General features: G+C 40.6%; 1 protein-coding gene across 1 annotated transcript; it reads right to left on the minus strand.

The window, feature by feature from the left end:
- Positions 1 to 369: 369 nt before the first annotated feature.
- On the minus strand, positions 370 to 884 carry LOC109236436 (glutathione S-transferase-like). The gene is made up of 2 exons (XM_019402619.1): positions 857 to 884; positions 370 to 743 (listed from the first exon to the last, which is right to left on the minus strand). Exons 1-2 carry the CDS (start codon positions 882 to 884, stop codon positions 370 to 372), a joined length of 402 nt encoding a protein of 133 aa, XP_019258164.1.
- Positions 885 to 18,434: the final 17,550 nt, after the last annotated feature.

Below are 18,434 nucleotides of genomic sequence, written 5' to 3' on the forward strand. Positions count from 1 at the left end.
GCATTGGGTACTGTTGCTATCGTTGGTTTCATGTTTAGTTTTGAATTGTTTGGCACTTTCATGGTTAAACATTTTGATGGCTAATCCATTTTGTACCTGAGTTTGTTTTTCCAGTAGGGATGGCAAATAGGGCAGGGCAGGGTAGGGCGGGGCGGGGCAAGCTTCGACCCGCTAAAATTTTGACCCGCCCTGCCCTGCCCCATTTAGCCTTTTGTCAAAATTTTGCCCTGCCCCGCCCCGCCCTATTAAGCCCTGCCCCGTTTAGACTCTTTTTTATTTTTTTCTCGTTATTTTTTAATTTCTTTTACCTTTTCAACTTAAAGGAAAAAAAGACGAACAACATAAAGCAAAACTAAAATAATCCTAACTTTAGCCCATGTTAATTAAATTGCTGATACATAGGCCATATTCATGTGGTAATTTCACTGTTTCTGCACTCAAGTAGTCAAGTGCCTTAGACCAAGCTGGCCTTGCCAAGATATCAGCACACCAATCGCTAACATGAGGTCTACAATCAAACAAACTCTTAACTTTAGTCCCCATCAAATAGTTAACAATAGGTATATGGTGCAAATCTGCTAGTGTGAAACTTTCTCCACCCAAATATTTTGACTCCTTAAGTCTTGATTCGTACACATCAAGAACTTTGCCAAGTTTTTCTTCATTCTCTGTCACTGTTGCTTCATCTGTTGCCACGCCGAAGAATAATGGCTTAAGAGCTATCTCAAAGGTTAGATTAAAACCTGGAGCAAATTCTGATCAAAAAAATCTACACGTATGTGTTGTAGTTCTTGTGAAAATTGAGAAACCTATAAGAGGTCATTTGGTTAATGGGTTGTTGTCCTCTAATACATACTTATTGCCCTATCCCTCGCCCTGCCCATTAACTATTTTTAGAAAATGTGATTTCACCGCCCCGCCCTGCCCTGCTCCATTAAGACTTTGCCCTGCCCTGCCCCATTAAGTTTTTTGCCCCCCCGCCCCGCCCTGCCCCGCCCCATTTGCCATCCCTATTTTCCAGTATCATTTGTTTAAATGGGTTAGTTCGTCCTTTTGTGGTAATTGGTGCTTCAATGTATAATTAACTAAAAGTTATTTTTTTTGGTTTTTTGTTCAAATGTTGGTGAGATAATTTGTGGACAAGGAAGTTTACTGATTGTTTCATATCTCAAAATGATTTCTTTTTCAGTTGAATTTTTCTATTGAGATTAAATTGTGCAAGGTTTTGGGGAGCTCATCATGTCTTAAGTCTCCTGGCTACTGCAAACCGTATGCTTCCATTATCCAAATGTGTTGTCATGTTGATTGAAACTTTTGCCATTCATTGTTTTGTTGGAATTGTCTTGATATTAGATGTAAATTGAGGCGTGCCATGCCAAATCAAATCATAAAAATGCGTGGCCCTCTCTAATTATGCCTTTAAAATTCTTAAAACTCGGGATGTACCGTTTAGTGAATTTCACAGTCTCCCGCAAAGATAATAAATACGTTAGTTGCTTTAGGTCCATTGCTTAAATAATTTTACATTCCTAAATACGGGTGCACATTTATGTGACCCAAATCCAAATCTCAACGAAGTCGAAATGTGTCAAAAACCACGGGTGCATTTATGTGACTTGGTTCGAGACGCGTTTTCACGACGTTGCAATTCTCTTTAAAAAAATAATAATAGAAGTGGTTTAAAGTTAAAAAGCGCATAAGTTAAAACATGTATTAAAATCAGATTTTTAGCCAATTATAATAATTTAAGCGACCGTGCTAGAACCACGGGATCCGGGGGTGCCTAACACCTTCCCTCGGGTCAACAGAATTCCGTATTCAGAATTTCTGGGTCGCAGACTCCAACTGGGAAGTCGAAATGTTCCTCGATTTAGGATTCAAGTTAAACCGGTGACTTGGGACACCAAAAGCCAATCCTATCCCAAGTGGCGACTTTAAAAAATAATAAATAATCCCATTTCGAATAATGTCACTTTAAATGGAAAAACTCCCTTATACTTTATCCTTCGGGGTAGGTGTATAAAAAAGCAGGTGTGATAGCTCTGGCGACTGTGCTGGGGATCGAACCCAGAATTTCGATTCAGGGTTCAAGAATTCGAGCTTAGTATAATTGTTATATTTGGCTTTATCTGATTTTTCTACATGTTCCATGCTATATGTGCTAAATGTTTTACCGCTTTGATATTATCTGAATTTTATATATAAAATTGTTACGAAACCCTTCTCTTCTCACCTCCGGGGATGTGCTTGCTGGTTGAGACTCCCTATGCTGTTAGTGTCATACCCTGAAATAAGAAAGAGGCTCGGACAAGTTACTAAGCCGGACGATCTTGCGGGTCCCCGGTACTTAGCCCCCTCCTCGACTCGAGTTGTCCGCTCGGGTACACAGTCTAGAACAGATGCCCAGGTTTTGAACCTAGAATAATTTGACCTCATGCCGGATCCCTAGTAGGAACGTTTGTTTTCATCATGTGCATTTGCCTTAGGGGACTCAACACAGGGGTTGGGTCCGTCTAGGACAGGTGACCTGAAATGAATTGACCATCCTGATGCATCTTACGTGCTACTTGCGCATTTATTTGCTCGGCTTTCCATGTTTGACCGGCGTGTATATAATGAGAAAATTGAGGAAAAATAGCAGTGTAAGACTCAATGAGGATAACCTTTTGTTGTGAAAAACCAATGCCAAAATAGTACCGAAATGCTACCGGATTTTTGAAAAGTGAAAAGAAAAAGAGAAAAATATTTGAAAAATAGGTAGAAAATTGTTGTTCAAAATAGTTTTGATTTTGGCAAATCTGCCCGAACTACGCTGGTTTGATTCTCACCGGATGTGAGATACGTTGGCAACCCTCATCGGGTCCAACCACCCTTTTGCAAAAATAGCCAAAATACCAAAATTATAATTTTTGTCAAAATAAGTCGGGTGATGCCATTCTTATTTTAAAATAAGCCGAATGTCCTCAAAAGGACGCCGGAAGGCTATTTTTACAAGAACAGCCACCTTGTGTCATTTTCAATGGTTAGCGGGCACAACCTTAAAATCTTCTTTCCCCAAGTGCTGAAAGGCCGTATCTGCAAAACCGAGTCTTTGTTTGCTTAAATAAAATTTTTGAAAAATATCCACTTTTCCTTTTAGGTTGAAATAAATCATTAAAATACTCCTGAGATGTCTTTCTTTCATAAATAAATAAAAAAAATATAAAAAAAAAATTTGAAAAATTGAGTCCGAAAATATTTTTTCTCAAAAATCCAAAACGTTTTTCGTAAGCGTCCCTTTTCCGAAAATTAAGAGGCAACTTTCAAAATCCAAAAAATATATTTTTCTTTCGTGTTTAGAAAATAAATGAAAATTCAAACAAAAATATTTCTTTCTACTTCTAAAATTCCCAAAGTTCCAATAAAAAGAGAAGGAATGTCTTTTTAGAAGTCTTTCTTTCAAAAAACAAAAAGAAAAATCAAAATCGAAAATCAAAATCAAAATATTTTCCTTTTTTCTTCTAAAGCATTTCTTTCAAAAATTCAAAAAAAGAGTTAGTTTCTTTACCTTATTTGCAAGAACTACGCTTGGTCTGATTCATGCGGGGTCATGATACGTAGGCAATCTCCATAGGATTCGACCGTAACCCTAAAAAAAAAGAAGAAAAAAGAGAAAGAAATATGAGGGAAGGAAATAAAGGAAAAAACAAGAGAGGAAAAGAAACGCAAAAGAAGAGAATAAGGAATCGAGAGAAAAACCACGGCAAAAGAAACAGGAAAAGCAGAAAATGAAAATCAGAGGGAAAAGAAAAATGAGAGAAAAATAGAAAGAGAAAGAAAAGCAAGAAAAACAAAGAGTAGAAATCAAAAGAAGAAAAGATGTCGGGATGACGCATGCAAGCAGTGCAAGCATGTAGACATCCGTTTAACTGTATAGGTGCATCACACCCCAATGTGCGATTACCTATCTGTTACTTGTCTCAAACTAACCGTGTGTTGCTGTTAATTCCAACCTAGCATTTAGAAACGGTGGTTGGTTGTGGTAAGCTGGCATTGCATCAATACTTTACCAGATCAAAAGGAAGTACAGAAATGTCGTCTGAAATGACTTTGCCACCAGTTCTCATCACCGAAGACAGCCCCATTTCAGGGATCCCAGCCTTCGAGTCTGCCACAGCTGAAGAAAATCGGATATTACGTCTCCGAATGATGGAGATGTGGGACGCATGGACTAATGGCAGGGAGCCTCCAAGTGCTATCCCTGGCTTTCCTGAATTGTTCCCGAGTACTGGGGGTACTTCTAACATCCCTATCAGTCACCCAAATACCCCGTCTGCTCACTTCATAGGAACACCTTCTGAGGTACGCCCCCAGGTGTTCACCTCAGGAGCAGCTCCTAATATTTTCACTGCTCCACCATGCTCTGCTACAACACAACCTTCACTGCCAAGGCCCGCCTTTGATCCCTCAGCTTTCACCTTCCAAAACCCGGTCTTTCCAGTGGATCCTTCTCAATATCCCACATATAATTACTCTCAGCCACCACCATTTGAGCTTACGCCAGGACAAGATCAAACTCCCAAAGCTCCTGAACAAGATGAGATGGCGAAAAGAATGAGAAGTCTTGAACAGAGTTTAAAGAATATGCAAGGTTTGAGTGGACAAAAGAGTGTTTCTTATACAGATCTGTGCATGTTCCCTCACGTGCACTTGCCCATGGGTTTTAAAACGCCGAAGTTCGAGAAGTATGACGGGCACGGCGATCCCATTGCTCACCTTAAAAAGTATTGCAATCAGTTGCGTGGGGCTGGCGAAAAAGAGGAGTTGTTGATGGCATACTTCGGAGAAAGCTTAGTAGGCATTACCTAAGAATGGTATATGGACCAAGATGTCTCACGATGGCACATTTGGGACGCTCTTGCCAGAGATTTTGTAAGGCAGTTTCAATACAACATAGACATTGCGCCAGATAGGAACTCCTTGGCGAATTTGAAGAAAAAGCCCTCAGAAAATTTCAGGGAATATGCTATTAAGTGGCGTGAGCAAGCGTCGAGGGTGAAACCTCCAATGGATGAAGTGGAAATGGTCACCGTATTACTTCAGGCCCAGGAAGCAGATTATTTCCAGAACATGATGCCAGTCATGGGCAAACCTTTTGCAGAGGCTATTAAGATCGGTGAGATGGTGGAGAATGGTCTGAAGACAGGCAGAATCTTGAGCCAGTCAGCCATTAGGGCAACCTCCCAAGCCATTCAAGGCTGGTCTGGAGGGATGGCCAAGGGTAAACAGAAAGAAGAAACGTTATGGCAGCATCAGGGGCAAGAAGACACCGGGCCCCTAGACCCATCTTCTCTGAAAGAACCCCTCAACATCACTACCCTCACCATGACATGGCTTATGCTCCTCAACCGTATGCGGTCATGAATGCTCAACCCTTTGCTCGGCCGCAACCACATGCCAATAGAAACCAAGCTCCATTTCAAAGAAATCAGCCTCCTCACCAAAACCACTATAACCCCCGCCCTCCACAAAATAACTTCCATCCTCGGGAACCACCCAGGAGACCAAACTTTACACCAATCGGTGAACCATACTCCAGTCTGTTCCCGAAGCTTGTTCAAATGAATTTGCTGCAGCCCATACCCCCAAACAGGCAAAACCAGAATCACCCTCCTATCAGCGGGGCGTCCGATGTGCTTACCACTCAGGAGCTGAGGGGCATGATATAGAAAACTGTTGGACGTTGAAAAGAGCCGTGGAAGACTTGATAGAGCAGGGGAAGATAGTGCTGAGGGACGAGGAGGTCCCAAATATGACCAACAATCCTTTGCCAGCCCACAATAATGGACCTGTGATTGGAATGATCTGTGAAGATAAAGAGTTCGATCCGGCATTAAAGGCTATCATTGCTATTGCTGACGCAGAAAGAAAACCAAAGGTTGCTTCAAAGCAAGATAAAGGGGATAAAAAAAAATAAAGTCACCAAGGCGGATCCAGAAAAGAAAGCTGAAGCCACAACAGAAGCGATATCTCCCAAGGATGGAATTCTCTATATCCCGCGAAGCCGTCAAGAAAAGAAGCTGATTGTGAACCCTCCAAAGAAATTGGAAGTGAAAAAGGGAACACCAGTGTACGTACCCAAGCAAGCCTATGTGGTACGGGGGACAATTAAACCACCCCGGCTGAATGAGCCAGTGGTCATTGGACGCGTGCCACAGAAGCCTATGACGAACCCTGCTGCAGTGCCTTGGAATTATCATCAGACGGTGGTTACATATAAAGGAAAGGATATCTTGGGAGTGCTTCCAGAAATACCCCTGTTGAAAAATATGCAAACATAGAAGAAGTAAACAATGCCACCAGAAGGCGTTTCCCGCCTAAGAGGCCTGTGAGTGCTAAGGAAGCAGAAGTGTTCTTTCAAAACATGAAAATGGCCGATTATGAGGTGGTACATTCGTATGAAACTTTTGTCAAGCCTAAGTACAGTAAAGAGGAAGATAATAAGGTTTTCTCTGAAGAAATTGAGGAAATACGTGGGGCAATGAGGAAAATGCTCTACGAAACCCACATGGTCCAGCCGGGAGAGGGCACTAGCACCGCTGAGGTGTTATACATGGGACCAAGCGCCAAGCTTCAAAACTGGAAGGCTACGCCATTCCCGATCAGGCGGGAGTCCCGGTAGACCCGTCCTGCTACTTTTTCTGCATCTCGAGTTATTCCAGGGTGTAACTCGAATGTTTCCTGTAGTTTCTTCTCTTTAAATTCCCGAATGTGAACCCTGTTATCTTCAAAATTCCAAGAAATGAAATCAATATTTCATCGTTCATTTTTCTTTATCCTTTCTGATTTTGCTATTTTTCTCCTTCATTTCTTCTCTTTAGCTCTAATAATGCAGCTTTAAATGACATGACATGCTTGCGGACTTCATGCCTAGATCCCAAAGCGCTGTCAGATTTCGAAATAATGAATCAAGAGTCGAAATGCAAAGAAGGTAACCTTGAGGAATAAAACAAAGAATTGGAACAATCGAAGGAAAATTGGTTCGCGGGTTGGAGAGGTCCATACATTACAACAAAAGAGTGTGTTGTACTCAGGGCACATCCGGGCAGTTGTACCAACAAAGAATGGCCCGCGCTTACAACAAGAAGGTGCATCCCAGGAATTTTTAAGTGGGACAGCTCGTGTTAAGATGCATTCTCCCATATCACCAGGAAGCAAAAGGAAAATTTGCTCCTAATTGGAAAGGTCCATACATCATCCGAAAAATATTGCCGAGAGGAGCATTGTATCTGGGAGGCATCGAAGGAAATGATCCCGAAGCAGCAGTCAATGCGGATGCAGTAAAAAGGTACTATGTTTAGGCTTGTTGCGATGATTGGCTTTTGTGCAATTGAGATGACGAAGGCTTTCCGTCCCGCTATCCAAACACTATCAACCCTTTGCAAACCCATTTGAGCCGGTTATTCTTCTTTGATTGCCCTCTTTGGAACTTGAAAGTACTATTAAAAAAAAGCAAAAGAAAAAGAAAAAAAAATAAAAGAAAAAAGGAAGAAAAAGAAAAAAAAAAGAGAAGGAAAGAAAAGAAAAGTGAAAAAAAAAAGAAGAAAAACAAAACAAAACAAAAACAAAAACAACCAAAAACAAGTGTTTTGCCTAAACTACGTTTGACTTGATTTTGAAAGGATACGTAGGCAGCCTCTCGCTGAGGTTCAGTCACACCGAAACAAAAATCCCAATTCCCCAAAGAGTTGAAACTGGGGCAGGTGATATAATGGTTCGGCCATGAGTCCGCCGAAATGGTTCCAAAATTGTAGTTCCACCCAAAATTCTTTTTACCCCAAAGACCTTGTCCAAGTCCTTCCGATCAATTGGCAAAGGCAGGGAAGTGGAAAACGTCATTGTTGGAATCTGATACAATTCAAATTGAGAGAAATAAAATGAGAGAGCCTTATCGGTGAAAACCTTCGGGCACCATAAGACGATGGTGAGTAGAGAAACAGAAAATGAGAGAGTCCACTTAGTGAAAACTCGCAAAGAGCACTATCGGGCGACGGTGAGAAGAGAAATGAGAGAGGTCGATTGGCGAAAACCCGCAAAGGGCGCTGTCGGCCGAAAAGAAGACATCTCATCAGTAAAAGAGTCCTGGCAAGGTTCCGTGGTTTTAAAATGCGGATCAATGGGTTCACGGGAAGTTGGAAAGTTTGTGTGGGTCGGGCATCCAGTCCAAAAAGCATGTCATGTTCATTTGAAGCCAGCATGCACCCCAAATAAGTCCTCCTTTTCCCCCGAAAGGGACGCTTCTCTTTAAAATCATATGCTTGCCTTTTGCATACTTTTTCTTTGAATCCCTTTCGGTTTAACTCTGATTCCGTAACTAGTACAAAGAAAGGTGGCAGGACCGGCTTCACAGGGCTCCGCCTGGTCAGAGTCGAAGAAAATACCCAGCCTCAGCGAGTGCATCAGGCCAATCCCGACTGACCATGGTGGTTGATGCTTACCAAGCAAAAACATTGGAAAAGAAAGGAAGTCAAAGGCAAAGGTCCCAAGGGCAGAATAAAGTGAAAAGGCTAGAGCCCACACGGGCGAGTCATCATGAAGTCCTAAGGCTGAACCTGATCGGTTTGAAAAGAGATTCACCCTCAAAGCAAACGAGCAGCAAAGTTCTCAATGGAAATGGGGCTGGGATCAAGCAATTGAGATAATCAAGGCCACAAAACCAACCACCGTTTCAAACTAACAAATTGTTCTTTGTTAAAAACAGGTCTAATTCAAAGCAACCGTGCAAGAAGCAGGTGCAATCCAAAAGGAAATGAAATGCGCAAGCGCTGAAACAGCTTTGCAGCAGGAAAACGACCAAAAAGGAAGTTCCCCCCCAAATTCTTTCATGCGTTTTGCTAAATAAAAAGGAAAACATAAAAAGAGGAAAACAAAAGAAAAAGAAAGAAGAAAAGAAATAAAAATGAAAATCTCAAAAGAAAAACAAATCATGGTAGAATAGGATCCTATTCCTTAAATGTCCCGGCCAAAAAACCGAGGATATCCCGGCCAAAAAACCGAGGAGCTTTTTCTTTCCAAATCCCGGCCAAAAAACCGAGGATCTCCCGGCCAAAAAAACGAGGAGCTTTTTCTTTCCAAATCCCGGCCAAAAAACCGAGGATCTCCCGGCCAAAAAACCGAGGAGCTTTTTCTTTCCAAATCCCGGCCAAAAAACCGAGGATCTCCCGGCCAAAAAACCGAGGAGCTTTTTCTTTCCAAATCCCGGCCAAAAAACCGAGGAGCCTTTTGGCCAAAAAACCGAGGATCTCCCGGCAAAAAAAACCGAGGAGCTTTTTCTTTCCAAATCCCGGCCAAAAAACCGAGGAGCCTTTTCTTTCCAAATCCCGGCCAAAAAACCGAGGATCTCCCGGCCAAAAAACTGAGGAGCTTTTTCTTTCCAAATCCCGGCCAAAAAATCGAGGATCTCCCGGCCAAAAACCGAGGAGCTTTTTTTTTTCAAATCCCGGCCAAAAAACCAAGGATCTCCCTGGCAAAACCCAAGGAGCTTTTCTTTCCAAATCCCGGCCAAAAATCGAGGATCTCCCTGGAATAACCCAAGGAGCCTTTTCTTTCCAAATCCCGGCAAAACCCGAGGATCTTTTTTCTTGTCGTCCCGGCATAACCCGAGACCCTTTTTCTTTTTCCGTCATAAACCGGTCATTTTCCAGCATAACCTGGATTCATTCACAAGAATACACAATCCTAATTTGACTTTCTTAGATATATGTCACAACTAACTCACGAAATTTTTCTAGTAAAAACTGGGGCAGAAAATTTCGTTCGTTTGTTTGTCTTGGTATCTTAAAGGTTGACCTCAAGACATAGGGTGCGAGATGACCCATGGAATGAGTCTCAATCCAGAATAAAGAAAAGAAGAAAAGAAGAAAAGAAATGAATTCAAAATGTTGAAGCAAACAAAGGTGCGGATTGCTCAGAACGTGATTGAAGTCACAAGCTCCGCCTGTTCCGCTTTGACTCAGTGCTGCAGAGAGAAACAACACCTACAACTGGCTAGCATCAAGATTCAGATCGGAGTCCACAGCAAAATCAGCAAAGACTCAAGATCAAGCTTCAAGAGATTTATAGATAGGAATCTTGTAACTCATAGTTGATAGGCATAGTTAGCTTAGCTTTGATTTTCCTTTTGGTGTAATAAGGAGGTCAGCAAGCAGTCGCAGCAGCAACAGCAGTGAAATCACAGCTTCTGGTAGTCCCAGCTACCAACCCTTCCAGAACTACACTGACCTGATTCCTTTATAGCCAAGGATATGTAGGCAACCTCTGAAGCAAGGTTCGGTCAAACTTTTTCAAAAATGCTTCTCATGGAGTTTCAAACGGGCAAAAACCCCTCATATTGCTCACTTTATCTTTGCCCGAAAACTCTTCATGTTTCCGAGCAAAGAGGGGCAGCTGTAAGCACGTGATTTTTGCCCTACCTGAAGATAACTCCTAAAAATAGACCAAAAATAATTTTTTATTGGTTTTTTGGAATTTTTCTCTATTTAGTTGCATTTATTGCATTTTTAATATTTTAAAATCATAAAAAAATCAAAGAAAAATTATCATGTTTTAATTTCATGGTGCAAATCTGCTAGTGTGAAACTTTCTCCACTCAAATATTTTGACTCCTTAAGTCTTGATTCGTACACATCAAGAACTTTGCCAAGTTTTTCTTCATTCTCTGTCACTGTTGCTTCATCTGTTGCCACGCCGAAGAATAATGGCTTAAGAGCTATCTCAATGGTTAGATTAAAACCTGGAGTGTCAAATTCTGATCAAAAAAATCTACATGTATGTGTTGTAGTTCTTGTGAAAATTGAGAAACCTATAAGAGGTCATTTGGTTAATGGGTTGTTGTCCTCTAATACACTACTTATTGCCCTATCCCTGCCCTGCCCCATTAACTATTTTTAGAAAATGTGATTTCATCCGCCCCGACCTACCCTGCCCCATTAAGACTTTGCCCTGCCCTGCCCCATTAAGATTTTGCCCTGCCCCGCCCCGCCCTGCCCCGCCCCATTTGCCATCCCTATTTTCCAGTATCATTTGTTTAAATGGGTTAGTTCGTCCTTTTATGGTAATTGGTGCTTCAATGTATAATTAACTAAAAGTTGTTTTTTTTTGGTTTTTTGTTCAAATGTTGGTGAGATAATTTGTGGACAAGAAAGTTTACTGAATGTTTCATATCTCAAAATGATTTCTTTTCCAGTTGAATTTTTCTATTGAGATTAAATCGTGCAAGGTTTTGGGGAGCTCATCATGTCTTAAGTCTCCTGGCTACTGCAAACCGTATGCTTCCATTATCCAAATGTGTTGGCATGTTGATTGAAACTTTTGCCATTCATTGTTTTGCTGGAATTGTCTTGATATTAGATGTAAATTGAGGCGTGCCATGCCAAATCAAATCATAAAAATGCGTGGCCCTCTCTAATTATGCCTTTAAAATTCTTAGAACTCGGGATGTACCGTTTAGTGAATTTCACGGTCTCCCGCAAAGATAATAAACACGTTAGTTGCTTTAGGTCCATTGCTTAAATAATTTTACCTTCCTAAATATGTGCACATTTATGTGACCCAAATCCAAATCTCAACGAAGTCGAAATGTGTCAAAAACCACGGGTGCATTTATGTGACTTGGTTCGAGACGCGTTTTCACGACGTTGCAATTCTCTTTAAAAAAATAATAATAGAAGTGGTTTAAAGTTAAAAAGCGCATAAGTTAAAACATGTATTAAAATCAGATTTTTAGCCAATTATAATAATTTAAGCGACCGTGCTAGAACCACGGGATCCGGGGGTGCCTAACACCTTCCCTCGGGTCAACAGAATTCCGTATTCAGAATTTCTGGGTCGCAGACTCCAACTGGGAAGTCGAAATGTTCCTCGATTTAGGATTCAAGTTAAACCGGTGACTTGGGACACCAAAAGCCAATCCTATCCCAAGTGGCGACTTTAAAAAATAATAAATAATCTCATTTCGAATAATGTCACTTTAAATGAAAAAACTCCCTTATACTTTATCCTTCGGGGTAGGTGTGTAAAAAAGGAGGTGTGACAGCATCAGCGCGTAGCAACCTCCGTACAGCTCAAAACTAGCCAAAAGCAACTCAAGTACATCAAATAAAGCCCAAGGAAACAATTCCAAATGATAAAGATTGAATCCTTAATCAAAACCCAAAACTGGCCAAAAATTACATCCGGGCCCGCGCCTCGGAACCCGACAAAACTCACGAAATCTGACAACCCATTCAATTACAAGTCCAACTATACTAGTTTCACTCAAATCCAACTGCATATCGGTGTTCAAAACTCAGAAATTTATATTATGAAACTTTAGGCCAAAACCCCCAATTTTCTCTTTAAAATTCATCAACCAAAAGCTAAAATCGAAGATATATTCATGAAATATAACCAAAACCGAGTAGAGAACACTTACCCCAATTCATATGGTGAAAATTGCTTCAAGATCGCCTCAATCCGTCCATAGCTCCCAAAATGTAAAAATGGCCGAAACCCTCTAAATGGAGTATTTTATAATCTGCCCAGGCATCCTCTTATGTGAATGCGGAAAATCCATCGCGTTCGCGGTGAACAAAACCACACCAGCACAAAAGACTCTACGCTTTCGCGGCATAGTCCTCACGAACGCGATGCACAGCAGGACCAACCCTTCGCAAACGCAGCTACTACTTTGCGAACGCGAAGACATATCCTCTAGTTCCTCAATTTCAACTCTATGCGAACTCGACGCCCCATCGCGAACGCAGAACCCAATCAACTTACCTTTCATGAACGCGTTCCTTATATCGCGTCCGCGAAGAATAAATTTGTAGAAAAGCAAATTACACTTCACGATCGCGGCTGGACCTTCGCTATCACGAAGAACACCAGAAATATTAGGTAACAGTAGAAACCAGCAATAATAACATGGTCCAAATTTAATGCTTCTAGTTGAGAATCATTCATCCAAATCAATTCCAAATAACCGGAAAACCAAAATCGACGATTCACATAAGTCATAATATATCATACGGAGATACTCATGCCCTCACACAACTGAGAGAAGTATAAATTCTCAAAACGACAGGTCGGGTCATTACAGGTGGTCGTGCCTGAGGTGGCCCTGGAACCTCCCTTGTAGAGCTTCATCCCCGGAGGCTACTCCATTGAGAATGACTTCAAAGTCGAGAAAGCCTCCAGTTAAGAGGACCGAGGCGAGAGCGTATGGAGGTACATATGTTTCGTTGTCGAGGATAAACTCCATATAGTTCAGGAGGACTGCAACTGGAAGGGCAAGGAAGTAGTCGTCCCTGGTCCCGATGAGGACATTACCACTCACGAGGGGTATCTAAGTATTTATACTTACCCCTTAACACTTTTCCCGGTGGACCCTATAATCCTTAGCTTTTGCAAAAGGCACGAGGTCGTCCTTGGGTAGATTCACCCGTCCTTTTGGAGGATCGTAATCCTCTTCTGCCATTTTGTCAACAACACCGAAGCATCTCGATTTTCCATCGACCACCTGCTTCGTCTCTACAGTCCCTGAGTTTTCCGAGGGGGGTTGATCAAGCTCGTTTGTCGAGCAAGTAAAGTCCGTTCTCGAGTATCGATGAAGATCGGGATCGAGGCTGGCAGGGGATATTTATTCGGGTGAAAACCGAAGATCTCATTCCCCCCGAATTTTTGCCATTCCCTAAAAAGTGGAACTCAACCCGTATGTTCCTTCCTTCCTGAGTACTTGGAATTTATTTATTTATTATTTCTTGTTGCTCGTTCCTATCATCGTGCATCGGTCGCCCAAGTTCCCAATGCAGTCCCTCGCTTCAATGGATGGATCGAGCGGATTTGCAAACAAATGTCGTACTTTGAGCGCGAATGGCGTAAACTTTCAAAGGGCAAGTGGGAGGCCTGTTCCCATGGTGAGTGATCCTCCCGAACAGGTCTACTTTCATACTGAACTGTCACGCTCCAACCTTGGGAGGCGTGGCTGGCACCCGGTGCCGTACTGGCCCGAGTGAACCATTCTGTAACTCATTCTTTCTGTGACCATTGTGGGCCAACATGGCAATAAATCGTAGTGCATAACTGTAAGTGGGCAACATTATGTCAATAAACTATCGTTCTTAAGACATGAATACATATGGGCCGTCAAGACCTCTAACATACTGTACAAACTGAACCTCTGTCTACAAATCCTCTAAAATTATTTGACATCAAATGGGACAGGGTACCGGCCTACCCATAAGTTTGTAGTAAACTCTGATGCGATGACTCATAGATTCGGCTGCACTTTGAATGAGGTGGAGTCCAACTGATCCTTCATCGAATGCTAGCCTCATCTACAATGAGGGTTCATCAAATTGATTACTTATACCTGCAGGCATGAATGCAGCGTCCACGACAAAAGGACGCCAATACGAACAATGTACCGAGTATGTAAGGCATGTAAATCGATATATAAAGGACATGAAAGAAACATGGAGTACATGACTCAACCTGTAAGTCTAGATAACTCTGTATATCATCTAATACTTAAAGTGTCATGCATATGCGTATGAATGTCATGTCGTGAATAGGTACATGTGTTCATAACATCATCAATCCTCTGAGAGCATCCCATCATATCATCTCAGCCACTGTGGGCAAAATCATCATGTATACCAGCTGATCAGGTGGTGGTGCGTATATAACGCCATAACCTTTCCCATATCCCATATACATATATATACTTATATATACGCGTATATAACGCCATAACATCATCGCGCCTCTGAGGGCATCCCATCATATCATCTCGGCCACTGTGGGCAAATCATCAATGTATACCAGCTGATCAGGTGGTGGTGCGTATATAACGCCGTAACATTTCCCATATCCCATATACATATATATACTTATATACGCGTATATAACGCCGTCTGAGTCACGGGTAAATGCACATATAAATGAATGCATGAGAAGTACGTTGGTAAAACTTCTCGTAACTTCATAAGACCATTAATATCATACAGCCTTAACACATTATAATTATACTATATATTAGTACCCCAAAAGTTGTATGTTTGGGCAACAGAAGTCTTAATTTAGATAACAAAAAGGAAATTACAAAAAGAGTACAGAATATTTCATCTTTTAATAGTTTAACATGTACTTCTACTTTAATTACTATGATACGAAAATAAAAATTGTGGATACTGCCACCGAAATCAAGAATGCTTGGCGAAAACCCACCCCTTGTAAAATTATCTTATTATTAAGAATAAAATCGGATATAATTCTGTGTAGTAAAATCATTTATTATAAAAAATACAATTAGATATAATTCTGTGTAGTAAACTGAGAAAATATTAATAAAAAGTTAGAACTCATACTTTCAAGTTTCAACAATGCTTTTTTTTTTAGTATAGCCTATACCCAATCCGGTTTAATAAGGATTGCATTACGGTGGCGCCTAGACGGCTAGTAAATTCTTTTAGTGAAATTATGATTACTCCCACTAGTTTATATTAGGTTCCAGTTGATAGACTGATTTTAAAACGCGAAACAGCAACTCCAATGTATAAGAACACTCTAATTGAATAATTTTACCCCCTTCTCTTATAGAGAGTCAAAAGTTATTCTGTATTAGTAAATACATATCTATATAATCTTTTTAAATAAAACAACAATTGTCTATTTTTTTAAATTATCCGTTTGTGTCATTTGAAGCGAAAAGCGTGCAAACTGTTAAGACAAAAATATATTCTAGGTATCATGTTGGAGAAGAGGTCGGCTGAAAATGAGCTATTATTCTGATTCAGCCTGGACAACACGTCGAGATAATGTCTGAGCATCCCTGACTCCTTTGTAGCCTATCTGTAGCATCACGAATCACTGGCACATGGCGAATGCTGAGAGCGTAATATTATACACGAGTGGACGTAAAGGAACATAAGTTTTATATACTTCGAGCTGAATCAATATCGCACGATAAGGAATGAAAGAAGGGGAATTTCCTAACAGTTATGTAGCCTCTCGAAGATAAGTACAGACGTCTCCGTACCGATCCGCAAGACTCTACTAAACCTGCTTGTGACTCGTAGCATCCATGAACCTAGAGCTCTGATACCAACTTGTCACGACCCAAAAATCCCTCTGAAGGAGTCGTGATGGCACTTAGTCTCTAAACTAGGTAAGCCTAACATTAATTGCGATAACATTTATATTTGCTAACTTTAATCTGAATAACTCTTAACAATTTACAATTCCCAAAACCGGTGGTACAAGTCACAAGCCTTTCTAAGAGTAGTTATACAAAATAAATACATCACTGCTTCGAAACAAAAGGAACAAATGGGAATAAGTACAAATGAAGGTGACTCCGAGGCCTGCGAAGGCTGTAGCAGGTTTACCTTGAGTCTCCACCGCAACGACCCGCACAGCTACTATCAATCAAATACCTGGATCTGTACACAAAAATGTACAGAAGTATAGTATGAGCACACCACGGTGGTGCCCAGTAAGTATCAAGACTAACCTCGGTGGGGTAGTGACGAGGAACAGTCCAGACACCTATTGGTCAAATAAATTGAACAGGATTTGATAATAAACTATCAATCTAAAAACGACATAGTAATATCAACAGCAGGGAAAGAACAAAATACAATCAGTTGAAACAATAAAGAGAAACACGGGTGGAAAGGAAGATAACCAGATAAATTAACACCAACATAGCTGGAACACAGACAAGTAAAGAAAAATGTACTCAAACAAGGAAGGTGATGCATGCTCAATAAGTCCTATCGTTTCTGATGCACAATTTCCAGCCATCTCAAACTCGATGTCTCATATCATAACCTCAATTACCAAACTTTTAGCACACCCGGCACCTCGTGCCCACATATTTCTATCTCACTTTACACAATAACGTTCTCATGTTACTCGATTCATAGGGTCTGTAACCAATACAATTAAGATGTTCAAGGAGTTTGATTTACATAACCTAAGTGGAGCACAACTTCTAAACCAATTAGGAACTCAGCAAGAAAAGACGAAGTTATTTTTAGAAATTATTTAAATAAAGAAAGTATCATTTTAAATTAAAGTACAACATCGAATGAAATATTACCTTTAACAAGAAATTTAATAAATTATCTTAGTAGAAAATTCCATTTTTAAGTAAAATACAACCTCAGACGGTTTAAGAAAATTTAATTAAGTAACAAAATGAATTGAAGATGAAACAATTATTGAAATTTGAAGTATTGAAAAATATGTATATAAATACGGTAAAGTATTGAAAACATGATGGGGTTCCTTCACAAAGGATCATAGCGGTAAAGGAATCTGAACAGTTAAAAGTGAATTGGTAACAAAAAATAAACATAGCAAACAGAAAGTGCACGGCACCAAAATCCAATTACTAACAAGGATAAGGAAAACAAACACAGAATTTCACTTTCATTTCCTGCAGCCCGCTCCCATTTCATATATCTCGTTGCAGGCGTGCAACTCGATCCCATTTCATATATCTCGTTGCAGGCATGCAACCCGATCCCATTTCACATATCTCGTTGCAGGCGTGCAACCCAATCCCATTTCATATATCTCGTTGCAGGCGTGCAACCCGATCCCATTTCACATATCTCGTTGCAGGCGTGCAACCCGATCCCATTTCATATATCTCGTTGCAGGCGCACAACACGATCCCATTTCACATATCTCGCTGCAGGCGTGCAACCCGCTCCCATTTCAGATATCTTGTTGCAGGCGTGCAACCCGCTCCTATTTACAAATCATCATCAATCATAAAAGAATCCCGGCAAGGTGTTACGCCGCGCAATATTACGTCAATATTACGTCCCGCAGTATTAAGTTACGACGATGTTGCACCCTGCAGTATTTTACGTTGTATTTGTCGTAAGGTAATTGACATCAGTCCAAGGAAAAGATTATTTGAGGATTATAAGGATTATGCTATTTCACAAGTGATTAGTAAATTCATGAAGGTGAAAGGGGGAGCAAGTCTAAGAAAAACGAATTTTGTCAAAGTTTGGCATTTTGGGATAAAATACGGCCCGAGCTAAAATATCCGGTATTATGGACTAGTGTCATACAAGGTACTACATGGCCATGATAGATAGATGTATAAGGTATGTGAAAAGTAAGTAATATTTTAAGTAATTTGGGGTAATTTTTAAATTATGCGGGTAATTGGTTAATCACCGAGTAACAGAACATTACCCAGTTAACTAATAAGTGGATAAAAAAAATTAATAATTAACCCCCCACACGTTGCAAAAAGCCACCAAGTCAAAAATGTGACTAATAAGTCAAGATGTCATTTAGGAAGGATGATGACTAATCAAAATCTTTATCTGCCAAACTTCGAATGAATCAAAACTCTTTCAAATCTTAAGAAAATAGAATCAGAAACATTT

Source organism: Nicotiana attenuata, unplaced genomic scaffold (assembly GCF_001879085.1).
Source record: "Nicotiana attenuata strain UT unplaced genomic scaffold, NIATTr2, whole genome shotgun sequence".
Lineage (NCBI taxonomy): Eukaryota > Viridiplantae > Streptophyta > Magnoliopsida > Solanales > Solanaceae > Nicotiana > Nicotiana attenuata.

What these genes read in the sequence shown, in the direction of transcription:
- LOC109236436 (XM_019402619.1), bottom strand. Translation starts at nt 884, where the DNA reads ATGGGCAGGGCGAGGGATAGGGCAATAA. An exon ending in GGCGAGGGATAGGGCAATAA is followed by an intron (nt 744 to 856) that starts GTATGTATTAGA and finishes AATTTGCTCCAG; the next exon opens with GTTTTAATCTAACCTTTGAG.